Below are 19,383 nucleotides of genomic sequence, written 5' to 3' on the forward strand. Positions count from 1 at the left end.
CATCGGGGACAAAAAGTTAGCTTTAAGTTTACCGTGCTTTGCCAAAGGCTCACCCCCCCGAATGCCGACATCAGGTACATGGTGATGATGGCGAACTGCACCTCGGTGACGTCCACCCTGCCGTGAGAAGAAGACGCAGGACTTGAAGCAGGTAAGCATTCCCACACAATGACCGACTCTCAGGACTCACAAGCCAAAGCGCAGGGTTCCCGACACGTAGGTCTGCCAGTGGGCGCAGAAGAACATGAACATCCCGATGAAGCCGCAGAAGAAGATCCAGTATGGGTATCTGCCGATGCCGCAGGAGATGCACGTACCCACGGCGACAAACACTGCGACACCACATCGTCTCGTTAAATCACACAACACAACGTTCAAAGCACCGCCATTTTGTGCCACAACCTGTGGAGACGGCGTCACAGCCGTGGTCGAAGAGCTCGCCCAGGGCGGAGCTGCTGTTTGTGCGGCGGGCCTGCTTGCCGTCGATGGCGTCCAGAGACTGGTACACGAAGAGACCCAGGGCACTCAGGATGAAGACCCCGGCTGGAGCCTGAAGGGGGACGGGAATCATTGCAAATTGGAAAAATTGAAAATGGCGGATACGAGTGTTAGCGCACAGACCTCACAGCGAGGAGACTCGAGTTCAATCCCACCCTCGGCCATCTCTCCTCCCACATTCCAAAAAACATGCTAGGTTAATTAGCCACTCCAAATTGTCCATAGGTATGAATGTGAGTGTGAATGGTTGTTTGTCTATATGTGCCCTGTGATTGGCTGGCTGGCCACCAGTCCAGGGTGTACCCCGCCTCTCGCCCGAAGACAGCTGGGATAGGCTCCAGCACCCCTCCGCGACCCTCGTGAGGAATTTGTTTGGAATTATGTTTACATTCTTCCATTTTTTTAAGCTAACGGTAAATTGGCAAAATTACATTTGTAGTCGATGGCGCTAGCTAGCTCTCGCTGTTTAGTCTCATTGAGGAAGTGACCTCATCGGGGTTACAAAGGCTTCCCCAGGTAGATGGTGGACTTGGTTCAGTAGATTTTTCATTCAAATAGTAGTCATGCCAAAATGTTGTGTTGCTGCTGGATGTTCTGTGATACTGGAGGTTTGGCTTTAAGACAATAATGGAGGGCAACCCTCATCAGCGACCCTTTGCGTCTCCCTTCGCCGAGCAGCTGATGTATTTTATATGTGAAATATCCGACTCACCCCAAGTCTGTGAATGCATCTAGACTGCGTTCTGACTGCTGATTGGATGAGCAAGGAAGGGGGCGGTAGGCTAGTCAGTCAAATCAAACCATGTGATTAGCGGGAGCATAGCGACATTTTTTACAGCGAGAAGAGCGCCATCGCTTGGACCACGTTGAGACACCGCCGTGCAATCACCGATCAAAACACTGCGCTTTCAGTCTCGCGTCTACAAATACCAGAAAAATCTCCCAACGCCGCCAGGAAAGCTAGTCGCTAGTCGCTTTTGACAAAATAAGTCAACAAGAGGATTTAGAAAGTCACCAGATTACACTTTTTTTCGGCAAAGTAATGCTCCCAACTATTTTTTTTAACTGGAAGAAAGACAAAATGTCTCTTGATTGAAAAGGTTGCCGACTCCTGGCCTGAACAATGCTGATAATGTGTGTAAATAACATTTGCGTTCTTGGCCGCAGCTCTACAATCTCTGTCACTTCCTCACATGACATCTTACTTGTTGACGTGGATTAGGTTAATTTAATCTCAATCTTTGGACTTTGAGTCTGACTGTTAGCAAGACGTTTTGATAATCACACCCTTCAGGCTGGCTGGACAGGTTAAGCTCCATGTCAACTTCCGGATTAGTGACGTCAGCTAAGGTGACAGGAAACTTGACGAGTGGCAAAGTTGGTGCTAAAGCTTTTAGCCTCCGTCACTAGATGCTGAGACACCCCCTAAAATGAAAGCTGGAATAATACTATAAACAAGAGCAGCTTTGTCGTCCTCGTTGATGTTTTTTGCTAGCTAGCGACAACACTGCATCACGTGATCCATGACTGGCAGACAACAACAGGTCTACTTTGCCAGAGCGTACCAGAAAGGCCTCATAAGGGACCTCCACAGCACAATCACAGATTCCACGCTCTTGTCACAGAGTCAGATCCAAAATACTTATTTACAAAATCGGCTTTTGTGCTGCCTCGTTCAATAAATCATTGCATGGCTTAATCGGGAATCGATTAGTCGAGGCTCATCTGATACTTCTTTAAGCGGAGCTGCGATTAAATAATGCAAATAAACGTAAGATGTGGAGCTCTTAAACTGATTATATCAACGCCGAACGCACAATCAAACTTGTCTGATTGATACGATGTGTTCTTTAGTCGCTTTCTTACACGCATATTTTGTAAACAGTCATGAAAATGTTAAATTGCGCAATGTGCGGACGTGGTTTCGCGGAGTCTCCGTCTCAGAAACTTTATCCAAGGTCGTTTCAACTCACCTCCTCTGTGGCCGTGGGACAATAAAACACAAGCAGAAGCGTGGAGACGATATTGACGATTAGCCCCACGATAGTCAGCGTGTTCGGGGCGACCCATGTCGGTATTTGTTGTACCAGCCAGTTCCAGTAGATCTGACACGGCGGCTCCAGCAGGGACCGACCCGAGGCGCTGTACTTGTGCTCCTCCAGCCGCTTCAGCTGCGCGCTTGACAGCGGCTCCGGCCACAGGATACTTGCCATCGTTTCCAGCCGCGGAAGACTCCTAAAATAGACCGTCAACAAACTCGCAAAGCCTCCCGGGGGCAGAGGTTGAGATACGGACACCTTATCTCGGCCAAAACCGAAACATAGCACCGCATTTGGCCTTTAGTGGGAGGTGAGTGTACTAGGCCATTATCAAGGCGGAACAAAAGTGGTGGCGATGACGTTTCTAGTCGAGTTGCGTCTGGACCGGAAAGGAAGCGAGGCGGTTGGAAAAGGAATTGCTCTAAAACGCTGCCAATTTGACTTGGTATGTTTTTTTTCTTGACGAAACGCTTTCGGTCATATCTTGCCTCCACATAGTGTGTGGAAATGTATTAATATATTTCCATCTTCAGCATTTTGTACATCCCGTACTACAAAATCGCAGAAGTAGAAGGCGATAATGTAACTACAGGAAGTAGTTTTCAATTCCGAGATGGTGTTTTGAAAATAAAACGATCCTGCTAATTTTTTACTTAAAACACATCTCTTTGAGTACTGGTACTCGAACGGAAATACGTTGATTACGTGGCTATTAATTAGCCTGGTTGTTTGACTTGTGTGCATTGCTTTCCCTATAAGTAAACAGTCGTAGCAGAAACTCGACGAATGTGCTGCTTTTAATTTGAAGTTTCAACGCAAACATCCGCTCTTAACACGGAAGTAGCGGAAGTACAATGCCCTTAATGTAAACAAATTGTATTTTAACGGATTCTCGTACTACAACAAAGTTTTTAATTTGACAAGTGTATGTATTTAATTCATGCACTATAGTTGTTTTAAAAGTCTTCAGACTATTCAATATTCTGTATTTTTATTTTGTTGTTGAACTGTTGCAGTGAAACAGAAGCTCTTTTATTTTTAAAAAATAGATACCCAGAAACAGTGGCATTGTTAAAATTGCCATTTATTGTAATCCATGGGCCATAATTACAAAGGTAAAGTCATGCACACGTGAGTGAGCCTCCATCACTGCTCAAAACATAAATATGTTCAAGTTTACTTCATGCAGAAAATAGACAAAACTACTTTTTTAAATCCAATTTCTCTGAACAATATGATCAGAAATCATAATAGCAGTCCAATAACAGTACTTGAGTCTATTTTCATTTTTGTTGCCGTTTAGAACTTCAGTCACCACAGAAATGCCAAACATTTGTTTATACACACCTTTTTTGCCACGCTCGCCCTCAAAATATACCATCCCCGAGCACTTCCCTTTTCAAAATAATAACATTTAATGCACCACGGCTTGTGCTATTTTATTTTCACGCTTAATCAAATGAAGAAAAAGAGCTGCTGACATGCAATTTGAGCTGACCGAGACGTACAAAAAATGTGACACAGCATGCCACAGCACAGACCACTGTATACACGCCCCCACCCCACCTTCACCCACCGACACTGGCCTCTGGCGAGGGACGAGGGGCATCGCTAGCAGCAGCAAAAAAGCTAAACAAGTCTCACTGTCTTCTTTCTACTACTTGTCTTGTTCCACCACCTTCGTCTCGTTCATGTACTTGTCAATCAGATGAAGGGGCACTCCGCGTTGCATGAGTTCGTAGAAGGTGAACCCTCCTGGGGTGGGGGGGGGCAAAGAGGGACACGCGTCATCATGTCGGCAGAGACAGATGGATGGAAACATGGTTTTCGGCTGTTCCAATCCAGTCCTCCTTTGTATTCATCTTCTGGAAGCCTCGAGTGGGCTTGGTATCACCTTTAAGTACTTCGCTAAATCAGTAGTGTACCGTCAAGGCCTTCAATAACATCTCTGCTGGCCTAAGTAATGCCACAAGGGTGTCCAAAGTGTGCCCCCCTTTGGATCAGAATATAAAGGGGGAAAAGTTTGTTAAAAAAATAAAAAGTTACAGACAAAAAACGCGATTAATTATGCGTCATAATTTTATGAGGAGAAATAGCATAATTTAAAAAGGGGTTATAATTTTTGAAAAATCTGGGGAAAATTTATAATATGGGAATATTGTGGGAATAAAGTCATAACATTATTCATTCATTCATTTTCTACCGCTTTTTCCTCACGAGGGTCGCTGGAGCCTATCCCAGCTGTCATCGGGCGAGAGGCGGGGTACGCCCTGGACTGGTCGCCAGCCAATCACAGGGCACATATAGACAAACAACCATTCACACTCACATTCATACCTATGGACAATTTGGAGTGGCCAATTAACCTAGCATGTTTTTGGAATGTGGGAGGAAACCGGAGTACCCGGAGAAAACCCACACGTGCACAGAGAACATGCAAACTCCACACAGAGATGCCCAAGGGTGGAATTGAACCCTGGTCTCCTAGTTGTGAGGTCTGCGCACTAACCACTAGACCGCCGTGCCGCCCCAGTCATATATACATTACAACAAGAAAATTAACAGGAACAAAGTTGAAATAATTGGAAAATTAAAATAAAAAAAACAGCTAGTAATGTCATATTCTAAGAAGAAAAAAATGCTATTTTTACGAGAATTAATGTGTCATATGAGGAAAAATAATGTAATTTTAGTTAAAATATTTCAAAATGTTATTGTTGTCTTGATACTTGCTAAAGGTTTGGTAGCTAGCTTACTGCTACAGTCATATTCTTATATGCTACAGTCATATTCTAACAAGAAAAAAAGATGCTATTTTTACAAGAATTAATGTGTCATATTGGGAAAAATAATGTAATTTTAGTTAAAATATTTCAAAACGTTATTGTTTTAAAAGTTGTAAGATGACTTTGGAGTTGTCTTGATACTTGCTAAAGGTTTGGTAGCTAGCTTACTGCTACAGTCATATTCTTATATGCTACAGTCGTATTCTAACAAGAAAAAAGATGCTATTTTTATGAGAATTAATGTGTCATATTGGGAAAAATAATGTAATTTTAGTTAAAATATTTCAAAACGTTATTGTTTCAAAAGTTGTAAGATGACTTTGGAGTTGTCTTGATACTTGCTAAAGGTTTGGTGGCTAGCTTACTGCCATAGTATATTCTTATATGCTACAGTCGTATTCTAACAAGAAAAAAAGTTGCAATTTTTACGAGAATTAATGTGTCAAATTACATTATTTTTCCCAATATTTGTCAAAATATTTCAAAACGTTATTGTTTCAAAAGTTGTAAGATGAGTTTGGAGTTGTCTTGATACTTGCTAAAGGTTTGGTAGCTAGCTTACTGCTACAGTATATTCTTATATGCTACAGTCGTATTCTAACAAGGAAAAAGATGCTATTTTTACGAGAATTAATGTGTCATATTGGGAAAAATAATGTAATTTTAGTTAAAATATTTCAAAACGTTATTGTTTCAAAAGTTGTAAGATGACTTTGGAGTTGTCTGATACTTGCTAAAGGTTTGGTAGCTAGCTTGCTGCTACAGTATATTCTTATATGCTACAGTCGTATTCTAACAAGAAAAAAGATGCTATTTTTACGAGAATTAATGTGTCATATTGGGAAAAATAATGTAATTTTAGTTAAAATATTTCAAAACGTTATTGTTTCAAAAGTTGTAAGATGAGTTTGGAGTTGTCTTGATACTTGCTAACGGTTTGGTAGCTAGCTTACTGCTACAGTATATTCTTATATGCTACAGTCGTATTCTAACAAGAAAAAAGATGCTATTTTTACGAGAATTAATGTGTCATATTGGGAAAAATAATGTAATTTTAGTTAAAATATTTCAAAACGTTATTGTTTCAAAAAAAGTTGTAAGATGACTTTGGAGTTGTCTTGATACTTGCTAAAGGTTTGGTAGCTAGCTTGCTGCTACAGTATATTCTTATATGCTACAGTCGTATTCTAACAATACGACTGTATTCTAACTGATATCGATACTAATCGCATGATTAACTGACAGTGGTTGATCAGAGCGAGTTTTGATGGGGCTTAACTTATTTTTACACTTGTGAAAAGTGGAAGTCGTGACTGGATGTTGTGAAAAATGTGAACATGGAGTGTGTTCGGCTGCTCTCTTGTTGTTTTAAAGTACTCCAAACAAAGTAGGACTGAACTGGGACACCATCTGCGTCTGCTGAGGCTTGCATAAAAAAGGGGGGGGGGGGGTAAAGCGGGTTCTATTTTGAAGGTAAATAAACGCACACATAGCCGCTTTGCACAAATACTCATGCGGCACAGAAAGAATCCTTTAAAAAAAAGCTTCGTACGTACGGACTTCCTGTTTAGCCACTAAAACATTGTACTCACCTCATGTCACAATACTGCAACCAGTGAAAATACACAAAAACAAAGTAGTCCACCTATGAGGCTTCATGCAAATCCCTGTCACGTTAATGGATGCCATTCTTTGTCTGCGTTCCTGCGAGGAATAGCGACCCGCGTTCCCACCCAACTCAGACAGTTAGGAATAATGAATGACATAAGCTTCATATGCCAGATCCATATGAAAGCTTACCTTATATGAGAACAAACATATTCATGATTCTTGAGTGTGGACTGGGGGGAGAGAGAAGAGAAGAGGGGTTAACATAAAAGTTTACGTGGGGTTATGTGTAGCGCTCCAGGGAATACCGTTACTGGACTCTTTTTATATGGAGGAGTTAACCAGGGATAGTCGCTGGTAAAAAAAAAACAAAACATTGCAACGTGTCAAAGTAGTGAGGATGGAGAAGATGGGAGAACTTCCAAGGTTGGTGATGGACACGTGTCATCGGGTAGGACATGACTACGACACTTGGATGGAGCTAACATTAACTTGTGTGAATCGGTCATACAGGCATCTACTACTGTGTGCTCCACCCGGGAACATCAGGTTAGCTTGGTCAGGGGTTTCATTCACACGCTAGACTCGTGTACAGGAGTATGTGGAGATCAGGAGAACATGTGAAAGGTCCCTGACATGGATGGGAAATTGGCAAAAATTGTCCGCGTGTATGCTGGAGCCTATCCCAGCTGTCTTTGGTCCGCCCTGGATTGGTGGCCAGCCAATCACAGGGCTCATATAGACCACCAACCATTCCCATCACATTCACGTAGACCATAAATACATAATATATCTAATGTTTTGAAACAAATATTGTCAGGGACCCTTTCAGGATATTAATGACAAAAAATATACAGATACTTACATTTCCTTGAAGGCCAGTCCGTTTCATTTTCCACAACACTCATGACAAACACTGGCACACTCTTTTAAATTTTGGCCCCCACCCAAAAAAAAATCTATTAGGGGTCTCAAACGCTCATATTGTGAAGTTTAGTGTCAGTGCAGTCGTGTCCCGCAAGTACAGTTTTTCAGAAACAGTAATACTAACCGTCGGGAGCGCCACAGTATTGTATCTGTCGGGAGCGCCAAAGTATTATATCTGTGGGGAGCGCCACAGTACTATATCTTTTGGGAGCGGCACAGTACTATATCTGTCGGGAGCGCCGCAGTACTATATTTGTCGGGAGTGCCACAGTGTTATATCTGCCGGGAGCGCCACTGTATTATAGTATCTGTCGGGAGCGCCACAGTACGATATCTGTCGGGAGCGCCACAGTATTGTAGTATCTGTCGGGAGCGCCACAGTACGATATCTGTCGGGAGCGCCACAGTACGATATCTGTCGGGAGCGCCACAGTACAATATCTGTCGGGAGCACCACAGTACGATATCTGTCGGGAGCGCCACAGTATTATAGTATCTGTCGGGAGCGCCACAGTATTATAGTATCTGTCGGGAGCGCCACAGTATTATAGTATTTGTCGGGAACGCCACAGTATTATAGTATCTGTCGGGAGCGCCACAGTATTATAGTATCTGTTGGGAATGCCACAGTATTATAGTATCTGTTGGGAGCGCCACAGTATTATATCTGTCGAGAGAGCCACAGTATTATAGTTTCTGTCGGGAGCGCCACAGTATTATAGTATCTGTCGGGAGCGCCACAGTATTATAGTATTTGTCGGGAACGCCACAGTATTATAGTATCTGTCGGGAGCGCCACAGTATTATAGTATCTGTTGGGAGCGCCACAGTATTATATCTGTCGAGAGAGCCACAGTATTATAGTTTCTGTCGGGAGCGCCACAGTATTATAGTTTCTGTTGGGAGCGCCACAGTATTATATCTGTCGGGAGCGCCACAGTGTTACTATATCTGTCAGGAGCGCCACAGTATTATAGTATCTGTCGGGAGCACCACAGTATAATATCTGTCAGGAGCGCCACAGTGTTACTATATCTGTCAGGAGCGCCACAGCATTATAGGTTCTGTCGGGAGCGCCACAGTATTATAGTTTCTGTCAGGAGCACCACAGTATAATATCTGTCGGGAGCGCCACAGTGTTACTATATCTGTCAGGAGCGCCACAGTATTATAGTATCTGTCGGGAGCGCCACAGTATTATATCTGTCGAGAGAGCCACAGTATTATAGTATCTGTTGGGAATGCCACAGTATTATAGTATCTGTTGGGAGCGCCACAGTATTATATCTGTCGAGAGAGCCACAGTATTATAGTTTCTGTCGGGAGCGCCACAGTATTATAGTATCTGTCGGGAGCGCCACAGTATTATAGTATTTGTCGGGAACGCCACAGTATTATAGTATCTGTCGGGAGCGCCACAGTATTATAGTATCTGTTGGGAGCGCCACAGTATTATATCTGTCGAGAGAGCCACAGTATTATAGTTTCTGTCGGGAGCGCCACAGTATTATAGTTTCTGTTGGGAGCGCCACAGTATTATATCTGTCGGGAGCGCCACAGTGTTACTATATCTGTCAGGAGCGCCACAGTATTATAGTATCTGTCGGGAGCACCACAGTATAATATCTGTCAGGAGCGCCACAGTGTTACTATATCTGTCAGGAGCGCCACAGCATTATAGGTTCTGTCGGGAGCGCCACAGTATTATAGTTTCTGTCAGGAGCACCACAGTATAATATCTGTCGGGAGCGCCACAGTGTTACTATATCTGTCAGGAGCGCCACAGTATTATAGTATCTGTCGGGAGCGCCACAGTATTATATCTGTCGAGAGAGCCACAGTATTATAGTATCTGTTGGGAATGCCACAGTATTATAGTATCTGTTGGGAGCGCCACAGTATTATATCTGTCGAGAGAGCCACAGTATTATAGTTTCTGTCGGGAGCGCCACAGTATTATAGTATCTGTCGGGAGCGCCACAGTATTATAGTATTTGTCGGGAACGCCACAGTATTATAGTATCTGTCGGGAGCGCCACAGTATTATAGTATCTGTTGGGAGCGCCACAGTATTATATCTGTCGAGAGAGCCACAGTATTATAGTTTCTGTCGGGAGCGCCACAGTATTATAGTTTCTGTTGGGAGCGCCACAGTATTATATCTGTCGGGAGCGCCACAGTATTATAGTTTCTGTTGGGAGCGCCACAGTATTATATCTGTCGGGAGCGCCACAGTGTTACTATATCTGTCAGGAGCGCCACAGTATTATAGTATCTGTCGGGAGCACCACAGTATAATATCTGTCAGGAGCGCCACAGTGTTACTATATCTGTCAGGAGCGCCACAGCATTATAGGTTCTGTCGGGAGCGCCACAGTATTATAGTTTCTGTCAGGAGCACCACAGTATAATATCTGTCGGGAGCGCCACAGTGTTACTATATCTGTCAGGAGCGCCACAGTATTATAGTATCTGTCGGGAGCGCCACAGTATTATAGTGTCTGTCGGGAGCGCCACAGTATTATAGTGTCTGTCGGGAGCGCCACAGTATTATAGTGTCTGTGGGGAGCGCCACAGTATAATATCTGTCGGGAGCGCCACAGTGTTACTATATCTGTCAGGAGCGCCACAGTATTATAGTATCTGTCGGGAGCGCCACAGTATTATAGTGTCTGTCGGGAGCGCCACAGTATTATAGTGTCTGTCGGGAGCGCCACAGTATTATAGTGTCTGTCGGGAGCGCCACAGTATTATAGTGTCTGTGGGGAGCGCCACAGTATTATATCTGTGGGGAGCGCCACAGTATTATATCTGTGGGGAGCGCCACAGTACGATATCTGTCGGGAGCGCCACAGTGTTATATCCGTCGGGATCGACACCGTGTTATATCCGTCGGGAGCGCCACCGTGTTATATCCGTCGGGAGCGCCACCGTGTTATATCCGTCGGGAGCGCAACCGCGTTATATCCGTCGGGAGCGCCACCGTGTTATATCTGTGGAGAGCGCCACAGTATTATATCTGTCGGGAGCGCCACAGTATTATATCTGTCGGGAGCGCCACAGTATTATATCTGTCGGGAGCGCCACAGTATTATATCTGTCGGGAGCGCCACAGTATTGTAGTATCTGTCGGGAGCGCTACAGTATTATATCTGTCGGGAGCGCCACAGTATTATATTGCTATCACTTATGGCTGACTACAGCTCATGGCTTCCCTTGTTGTTTGTTTGCCACTTAGTCCAAAGAGGGTCCAGATGGAATACTCGATGCCGCCCGGACTCTACCTCCAGCAGCCCCCAGGTAAGTGGTTGGAGACCCCCGCTTGACACCATCCATAAGTCAACGATGATGTTTGTTTTCACTTCCATGAAGCTTAGGGAGACCAAAAACCCAAAGAGGTGCCAGACTAACACAGTACCCTCACCCAGGTCCACACTGACCTTTAACCTCCAGCTTACACTCCACCTGGGCCTCCCCCAAGTCGTTGATGGCCTTGCAGGTGTACATGCCGCCATCGTAAGGGCTGGGCTTCCTGATCTCCAGGGTGCACACGCCTTGGTTGCTGAACATGCGGTATCGCGGGTCGTCCAGGATGGTTATCTTGTTCTTCATCCAGGTGACCTTGGGCTGCGGGCGGATACACAAGCATCAGCACCAGTACCACGCTTAGATTCCTTTTTCGGATGGGTTCTTCACCTACCTTGGGGTTAGCACGCACGCTGCAGTTGAGAGTGGCGTTGTAGCCGGCGATGGCGAACGTGTTAATCAGCGGCTGTGTGAACTTGGGCGCCTCGTTGAAGTCGTGGTCGTTGTACTCGGGAATTTTCACCTGCATGCCTTTGGTGGGACGATAAAGGTTGTGGACGATCCTTAGCGATATCGAGATATCGATGAGTCCTACCTTCTTTGACGATGAGGGCGCTTTTCTTGGTTTGGGTGGCCGATTCACTGAGACCGCACATGTTCTCCGAGAAGACCCTGAAGTAGTACTCGTTCCCGACCACCAGTTCAGTGATGGCGATGAAGGTGCGATGGTAGTGCTGGATGCATGTGTACCACTCCTACATCCAGAAGGTCCAAACATGTCAATGCTACATGCTACCGTGATGTCCATGATGGACGACTGTGTTTCGGAATGTACCATTGTTTTCTTGTCCGCCTTCTGAATGGTGTAGCCTGTTATCTGTGCATTGCCGTTATCTCGTGGGGGCGTCCAGCTCAGAGCCACATTTTCTCCCCATACGTCCTCAATTGTCACACACTGGGGGGGCCCGGGGAGATCTAACAATGGGAAAATGGGAATGGTTTGATTTCATTTGAACATGCATCAGATCACATAATCAGTTCCCAGTTCCACATGTCCAAAAGTATTAGTATTTATTATTTAGTATTTTCCAAAAGGAGTAGGAAGAAGCAAAGCTTCCTACCCCTTCCAGATCCTACCCCTCCATCTGGTACTTTTACAATCAGTAACTGTGACATTTGTTCACTTCCTGCTTTCCTAATATATTTTAATTTTAATTTTAATTTTAATTTTAATTTTAATTTTAATTTTAATTTTAATTTTAATTTTAATTTTAATTTTAATTTTAATAGTTTAATGTTTTTATTTTTATTTAGTATTCATTATTTAGTATTGTCCAAAAGGAGTAGGAAGAAACAAAGCTTATTAAATCCTACCCCTCCATCTGGTACTTTTACAATCAGTAACTGTTACATTTGTTCACTTCCTGCTTTCCTATTATATTTTCATTTTAATTAAAATAATTTAATGTTTTTATTTTTATTTAGTATTCATTATTTAGTATTGTCCAAAAGGAGTAGGAAGAAGCAAAGCTTATTAAATCCTACCCCTCCATCTGGTACTTTTACAATCAGTAACTGTTACATTTGTTCACTTCCTGCTTTCCAAATATAGTTTAAGTTTTTTTTTTATTTTAATTAAAATTACAATTTAAATAATTAAATGTTTTTATTTTTATTCATTATTTAGTATTGGATGACATTTTTAGCTAATTGGTTATTTTTAGCCTTGTGCATTATTTTAGCTGTTTGAAGATGAACTATATCAGCAAGTTGAAGTATTTGTGATTTTACAAATAAGGGGTTAGTATGTTCTCTGCAGGCGGCATAATGAATTATCCTTACTGACCTTTTTTTTTTGCAAAATGAAACATTAGCATTTGAAAATGGTGTCTTTGCACATTTGACTCCCTCACCTATGATTTGTATGTCCATCACGGCCGTGTCCACGTGGTTTTCAACCTGGACCTTCATGTCGTACTTCCCAGAGTGACTGCGCTCGGCTTTACGGATGAAAATGATGCTATCGCAGTCTGTGTTGCGGATGCTGACATGAGCGGGATCTATGGGGTTACCGTCCTTCAGCCAGGTGACCTTCGGCCTTGGTTTGCCCTAGGGGACGATGTCACGGGTGAGACATTATTAGCGAAGATGCAAATGTTTTGTGGTCATTGATTAGTCTTTTACCATGAAGGGCACCACAATGTTGACCGCTTCTCCAACTCTTCGGGTATAGGTTTGCTTCAAGTGTCGGGGGACACGGATCTTGGGTGGTTCTGTGAGGCGTACCACCAGATTCATTACATACGTTTGTTTTCGTGGGGGTTACGGTGTTGAACTGTTGAGCTTACCGATGACTTCTTTGACAAGAATCGAGTGCTGAATTGTCCGCGGGGCGCTGGCTCCGGCGGCGTTGATGGCTTTGACTCGAACTAAAATTTTGGACCCAGGTGTCAGTCCGGTGATGGTGTATTTGGTCTTCTCTACCAGTTCGTCGTTAGCTGTTTTCCAGTCTTCGGCTGTTGGCAGAAATCAAACCAGATGTAAAAATGGTAGATTACCAATAATTCCTTGGCTTTCTGTTCGGTTTCCGTACTTCCTTCAAGGCAGTACTCCACTAAATAGCCATCAAGCCCAGCGGCTCCGATGGTTTCAGGTGGACGCCACTTCACGGTCACTGTTGTGTCGGTCACGTCGTCCACGACCAGCATCGTGGGTTCACTGGTCACAGCTTGGAAGACACCAATATTACTGATCAGACATTTGTTTTTTTGACAGGAAAAGATCAAATAACAACTGCCAATCAATGGAAGCTTGATCCGTTGTCCTGGACACATAGTGGACCTTAAAGGAAGCATTTCACGGTTCTCACCAAGGGGAGTAAAGGCTTTGGACGGTTCACTCGGTTTGGACACCCCAATGGCATTGACGGCAAATATCCGTACTTCATACGGAACGCCTTCAATCATCTTCTTGGGTTCATAGGAAGTTTCTTTGATCAGGTCAAAGTTAATTCTCATCCATCGTGAACTCTGCTTCTTCTTTCGCTCGATGAAGTACCCTACGAACGACAATCGTTACTTTGTTTGTTGCCGTGTGAAACTTTGAGGTTAGTCGGGAAATTTACCTAAAATCGGCGAACCGCCGTCATATTTGGGAATCTCCCACGTCATAGAGCACCAATCACCTCCTATTACCGGCACCAAAGGAGCGTCTGGAGCATCAGGGATGTCTGCCGGAAGAGAAGTTAATGTAGGGATTTGAACATGAAAATATGCGACACATCGAGTTCTGCGATGTCTTACCGACGACTTTTAATTTGATGCTAGCCGTGGCCTCACCAGCCTCGTTTTGAAGGACTATTTTGTAGTTTCCTGTGTCCTCTCGTTCTGTGATTTCAATTGTCAGACTTGTTTGGTCGACATAAGTTTCAGCTCGAACGCGATGGCCGGACTCGAGAATGACCTGAGGGAGATGTGCGTGGACATCACGATCAATACCGGAGTCTGACTGACGTCACAGACCAGAAGACCAAAAGACCAAATTTTGACACAGACCCTTTCCCCCTTCATCCACACCACCCTTGGAGCTGGTTCTCCGCTGATGGGGATCTCTAAGCGAAGCTTGTTTCCTGCTACAATTGTCACGGTGTTATCTGGGAAGTTCAGTCCTTCCAGGTGCACCCTTGGAGGATCTAGAAAAAAGAACAAGCAACATCTCGTGCAAGATCTTGTTACGATTTAAAGTTTATCGGAAAGTACCTATGACGTGAACCTTGGCAGATAGGCTTTGGGAGTAGCCCTCAGGTACAAAGGTGTAATCTCCAGAGTCATGAAGGGAGCTAGTTTGAACTGAAAGTTCATGAACCCTGAAAATCCAATCCGTGTTAGATCCCGGAAAGCAATATCGGGACACACGCGACAAAATGAGGTCGTACTTATTCTTGTGTATGATGTTGATGCGGTCGTTGGCCTGGATGAGTTGTCCGTTCCTGTACCATCGACCTGGAACGTTGCCAGGGTAGATCTCGCAGTGAAGCTTCAGAGGCTGACCAAGCATCACTTTGATGTCCTGCAGGTCCTGATGGATCTTCAGCGGTTTTACTAGTTCATGGAGCGGGTTAATCTCACAGAGCTGAGCGGAACAAAGCTATGCTAACGGTAACGGTAATTACGTACGGTCAACCTGTATGTGACCTTCGGATGTTCCTCCGGTAGCCATGATGGAGTATGTCCCGGTGTCTTCCAAGGAGGCGTCATCAATCACCAGCATGTGTTTGGTTCCCTCGCACTTGACTCGATATCTGGATCGAACCCCTGTTGGGATCTCAACGCCATTCTTCATCCTGAAGGAAAAACGGGAACAGTGAGCGCCGACGGATCTTTATGTTCACTTGACTTTCTTGCTAAGGTTTTCTTACCATTTGACCTGAGCGCCTTCCTCCGACACCTCGCACTCCAGCTCAATGCGCTCGTTCACGGTGGTCTTCACGGGCTCAATTCCCTTGACGATCTTAACCGGTAACTCTACAATTCAGAAAGGCTTGCAGTGACCCATCAAAGGAGTTTAACTGTGTTACGGTTCTTCACGCTACCTTTGACAAACAGCTCCGTGGAGCACTTCTCATCTCCTGCAGCCACAGAATAGGCAGCGTCGTCGTTTAGGGTGCAGTTGTTGATGACCATAATCCTTTGCGTGCCCTTATGCTCAAATATATACCTAAACGGGATCCACTTGTTACGCCTTGGAATCATCACCCGCAGCCCCATCCCCAACTTGCTTGAACAACTTTCACTCTCAGCAACCTCCTCATGCATTTTACATCAAGACCAGACACACTGGAACGCAGAACAGGAAAGATGGAGCTGGACGAATGGACTTACTTCCTTTGACTTAAGGTCAGCGATTGGTTGGATGGAGCCAGAATGGGACCAGAGCACAGGGGGTGTACAGGAAGTGATTATGGCAGACAGGAAGGAGCATCATGACATGACATGACAGACAGACATAGACAGAGAGACGTCATGCCTGGGGGGGTAGAGGACGTAGTCAACCATGTTACAACCAAGAGAACGAGTGCTTTTTTTTTTGGAAGGAAGGAAGTCCAGCAGATGAAGCCAGAAAACAGCAATAGCCTCCCAGATGGCTTTAGCTTGGCATGGCTTTGACACGTAGGATTTCGTACTACAAGCCGACAATGGGATCTAATGTATGCGATGCGTCTCTTACTCTTTCACACAAAGTTTAGTTTACCCGGCAGGCCGATGAACCATGGTCGGATTCCCAGTCGTTTATTTATTTATTGGAGTGCCAAGCCTTGGGAACTACGCTAACTATACTAACTACACAAACTACGCTAACTACAAGTTACAATAACTACGCTAACTACCCTATGCTAACATAACTGCACTAACTACGCTAACTACACTAACTACACCAACGACAATAACTACGCTAACTACACAAACAACAATAACTGCGCTAACTCCACTAAGTACACAAACTACAATAACTGCGCTAACTACACAAACTACAATAACTACGCTAACTACGCTAACTACACTAACTATGCTAACTACGCTAACTACACTAACTATGCTAACTACGCTAACTACACAAACGACAATAACTACGCTAACTACGCTAACTACACTAGCTATGCTAACCCTAACCCGCTGTGCAGCCCTTTTGGAGCAGTATTCTTTGAAAAAACAAACTTATTTTCTCTCTGTTATCATCTAAGCCGTGGTCACCAAACGTTTTGAGACCAAGATCCCTGGTCTCGGCCGTGAACCTGCGCGATATCTACCACTTCCGATGATGCAATGACAAACGCGCCGCGGATGGACCCTGAGCCACACTTTGGACACCCCTACTGTTCTGGATCTTGTGGGGGGTTGTGGCGTCGGCTGCATGAACAAACCAGAACTATTGAGTTGAGTCTATGGAGTTATAGTTTTGCCTTAAAGGCCGATTTTTTTTTTAGCCACGTGCAATAATACTGCGGTCTGTCGTTCCCTCGCTCTTAACCTCTGCCTGTAGAGCGGCGAGGCGTGTCGATGATCTACTGGGTCATGATCTACAGTACGGTATCAAAGCCATGCGTTAAAGACCTGTGAAGGAGGTACCACCTTTTCCCTGTACGGAGGCACACAAAGGGCACTTAGGCAAGTCCTTTGTGATGATCACACAAATGTAGCTCCGCTGCAATTTTCACAGCCTTTTGCTGTCGGCTTGGAGCCACATTAGAGCGGAGAAGATGCAGGTAAGACAACTGGTAGGAGAAGGACATTTCCACAAATGAAAGGCATTGTATGAAATGCACTTCATTTGTTCAGTTTTTAAAGGGAAACAACATGAACGATTCACAACCAATATGCAAATATTGTCACATACTTGGGACTCGGACGGATTTCTTGTCCGTTTTTGTACCACTTCAGGTCGACTGTGGGGTCAGCCAGGTCCACGACAAGGCGGATCTTTCCTCCTTTATCAACCTGATAAGCGGGATCCAGCTTCTTTGCAAATGCTGTGAAAAGGAATGTTCAGAAACTGGAGTTCAGATTCCTCAGATGAATGAATAACAAATTCCAGGTGACCATCTTTACCTTCGCTCTTCTTCTCTTCTTTGGGGATCTTCTTCATCCTCCGCAACAGACCACGCAGATCTGTGATGCCGTACATGAATGCTATCTTCTCGTACTCATCCGGGCGGGCGTTCTTGAGAATCTCCCACACGTCCACCTCAGGGGTATCGTCCTGCTGCTTATGTTCCCTGGTAATGTCGGATATTTGGACAGGATGTGAGGAAACAAGTCATTGGATGGGGTTTGCAACATGTCCTGAGGAGATAGTCATGAACCCGAACTTGGCAAGAGGTTCTTCTGAAGATAGTCAGTATAGTTTGGTTTCTTTTTGCCTCACATTCCTCAGGACATGTCACACAAAGGGATGGGCTTCATGGGATCTGCTTATCTGCGTGGAATTCCATCCTGGAGATGAACATTCGGTGTACTTTTGTTTCCTCCCATGTTCATGCTTCTTTGCGGACCTGCTTTGTGGGATCGCGGCTGTCGGTGCAACGGTTGGGCATCCTTTGGATTTGAACAATTCCGCCAATTCCGCTTCCTAATGATTCTGGATTCTGATGCTTTGGAATGTCTGACCTTTTCCGTGAATTGATAACTAACGTACAAGGTATGGTGTGACTTCCCAGATTCTGACTGTTACAGGAAGTCCGGCATAGCTCGTCAAAGGCAAGGTACTCACTAGTAGGTATTCCCTAGTACCTAGTACCCAAAGTTTGTGGTTCGATGCCCAACCCTAGTCAGTACCTAGTCCGTTTTGAATGACTGTTGTTGTATTCCCAAGTACCTAGTACCCAAAGTTTGTGGTTCTCCAGTTTTCCACTATTTTCGTGACCAGCCCGGTCTTGATCTACAGTACGGTTTCAAAACCATGCGTTAAAGACCTGTGAAGGAGGTACCACCTTCCCAGATTCTGACTGTTAGAGGAAGTCCAGCATAGCTCGTCAAAGGCAAGGTACTCCACACCGTGAATGTGTGAACATTGCGTTGCAAATACAGAAATATTCCTGTCCTGTGGACGCTCGGGACTCGATGCCGAACCCTAGTCAGTACCTAGTCAGTTTTGAATGACTGTTGTTGTATTCCCTAGTACCTGAAGTTTGTGGTTCTCCAGTTTTCCAATATTTTCGCGACCAGTCGGTCATGATCTACAGTACGGTTTCAAAGCCAAGCGTTAAAGACCTGTGAAGGTCTGGAGGCATACCAAGGCATACTTCCCGGATTCTGACTGTTACAGGAAGTCCGGCATAGCTTGTCAAAGGCAAGGTACTCCAAACCGTGAATGTGTCGACGGTAATTATGCTGATCCTGTGAACGCTCGGGACTAGATGCCCAACCCTAGTCAGTACCTTGTCACTTTTGGATGACTGCTGTTGTATTCTCTAGTACCTAGTACCCGAAGTTTGGAGTTCTCCAGTTTATGCCTGCTTCTATTTGGCCCATCCCTTTGTTTAAGTCTAATTCCATTGATGAATGTTGGGATGCTTGGACAGTGTTAGACCATGGAGGAGTCTGTTAGATTGTTTTGGTGAGATCCGGGTTAGTGGACAGGTTGCCCTGCACCTTTAGTGTAGTCTTCATTACGACATGCAGTCAGTTCTTTCATTGACATTTTTGCAAATGTCTGAAAGGTAG

The 19,383-nt window shown here is 44.6% G+C and overlaps 3 protein-coding genes across 6 annotated transcripts in view; 1 reads left to right on the forward strand and 2 right to left on the reverse strand.

Annotated features, from left to right (window-relative positions):
* chpt1 (choline phosphotransferase 1) overlaps positions 1 to 3,023 on the reverse strand; it is a 5,125-nt gene extending 2,102 nt beyond the window's left edge. The window contains exons 1-4 of the mRNA XM_058078386.2: positions 2,472 to 3,023; positions 403 to 550; positions 191 to 332; positions 33 to 117 (exon numbers count right to left, since the gene is read on the reverse strand). Of these exons, the coding sequence (XP_057934369.2) occupies positions 33 to 117; positions 191 to 332; positions 403 to 550; positions 2,472 to 2,711 (615 nt within the window). The 5' untranslated portion in view covers positions 2,712 to 3,023. The remainder of the gene's footprint in view (positions 1 to 32; positions 118 to 190; positions 333 to 402; positions 551 to 2,471) is intronic.
* Positions 2,376 to 19,383, forward strand: part of LOC144894556 (uncharacterized) — a 28,167-nt gene continuing 11,159 nt past the window's right edge. Inside the window, exons 1-2 of the mRNA XM_078787659.1 lie at positions 2,376 to 2,982; positions 11,097 to 11,158. Coding sequence (XP_078643785.1) covers positions 2,893 to 2,982; positions 11,097 to 11,158 — 152 coding nt within the window. The 5' untranslated portion in view covers positions 2,376 to 2,892. The remainder of the gene's footprint in view (positions 2,983 to 11,096; positions 11,159 to 19,383) is intronic.
* The window catches only part of mybpc1 (myosin binding protein C1), a 30,101-nt gene continuing 14,535 nt past the window's right edge, over positions 3,818 to 19,383 (reverse strand). For 3 of the 4 annotated variants that reach the window (XM_078787618.1, XM_058078379.2, XM_078787617.1), the window contains 21 exons: positions 17,770 to 17,936; positions 17,558 to 17,690; positions 16,045 to 16,053; positions 15,756 to 15,880; positions 15,582 to 15,687; positions 15,340 to 15,506; positions 15,099 to 15,264; positions 14,923 to 15,029; positions 14,719 to 14,855; positions 14,467 to 14,626; positions 14,289 to 14,393; positions 14,034 to 14,222; positions 13,758 to 13,892; positions 13,513 to 13,680; positions 13,349 to 13,437; positions 13,078 to 13,273; positions 12,000 to 12,139; positions 11,760 to 11,919; positions 11,559 to 11,695; positions 11,299 to 11,485; positions 3,818 to 4,292 (listed from right to left, as the gene is read on the reverse strand). In XM_078787618.1, the coding sequence (XP_078643744.1) occupies positions 4,195 to 4,292; positions 11,299 to 11,485; positions 11,559 to 11,695; positions 11,760 to 11,919; positions 12,000 to 12,139; positions 13,078 to 13,273; positions 13,349 to 13,437; positions 13,513 to 13,680; positions 13,758 to 13,892; positions 14,034 to 14,222; positions 14,289 to 14,393; positions 14,467 to 14,626; positions 14,719 to 14,855; positions 14,923 to 15,029; positions 15,099 to 15,264; positions 15,340 to 15,506; positions 15,582 to 15,687; positions 15,756 to 15,880; positions 16,045 to 16,053; positions 17,558 to 17,690; positions 17,770 to 17,936 (2,881 nt within the window). In that variant the 3' untranslated portion in view covers positions 3,818 to 4,194. The remainder of the gene's footprint in view (positions 4,293 to 11,298; positions 11,486 to 11,558; positions 11,696 to 11,759; positions 11,920 to 11,999; positions 12,140 to 13,077; positions 13,274 to 13,348; positions 13,438 to 13,512; positions 13,681 to 13,757; positions 13,893 to 14,033; positions 14,223 to 14,288; positions 14,394 to 14,466; positions 14,627 to 14,718; positions 14,856 to 14,922; positions 15,030 to 15,098; positions 15,265 to 15,339; positions 15,507 to 15,581; positions 15,688 to 15,755; positions 15,881 to 16,044; positions 16,054 to 17,557; positions 17,691 to 17,769; positions 17,937 to 19,383) is intronic. The other variant, XM_058078380.2, reaches the window with a different exon arrangement.

Source organism: Doryrhamphus excisus, linkage group LG2 (genome assembly GCF_037039965.1).
Source record: "Doryrhamphus excisus strain RoL-2023G ecotype Guam linkage group LG2, RoL_Dexc_Guam_v1.1, whole genome shotgun sequence".
Classification (NCBI taxonomy): Eukaryota; Metazoa; Chordata; class Actinopteri; order Syngnathiformes; family Syngnathidae; genus Doryrhamphus; species Doryrhamphus excisus.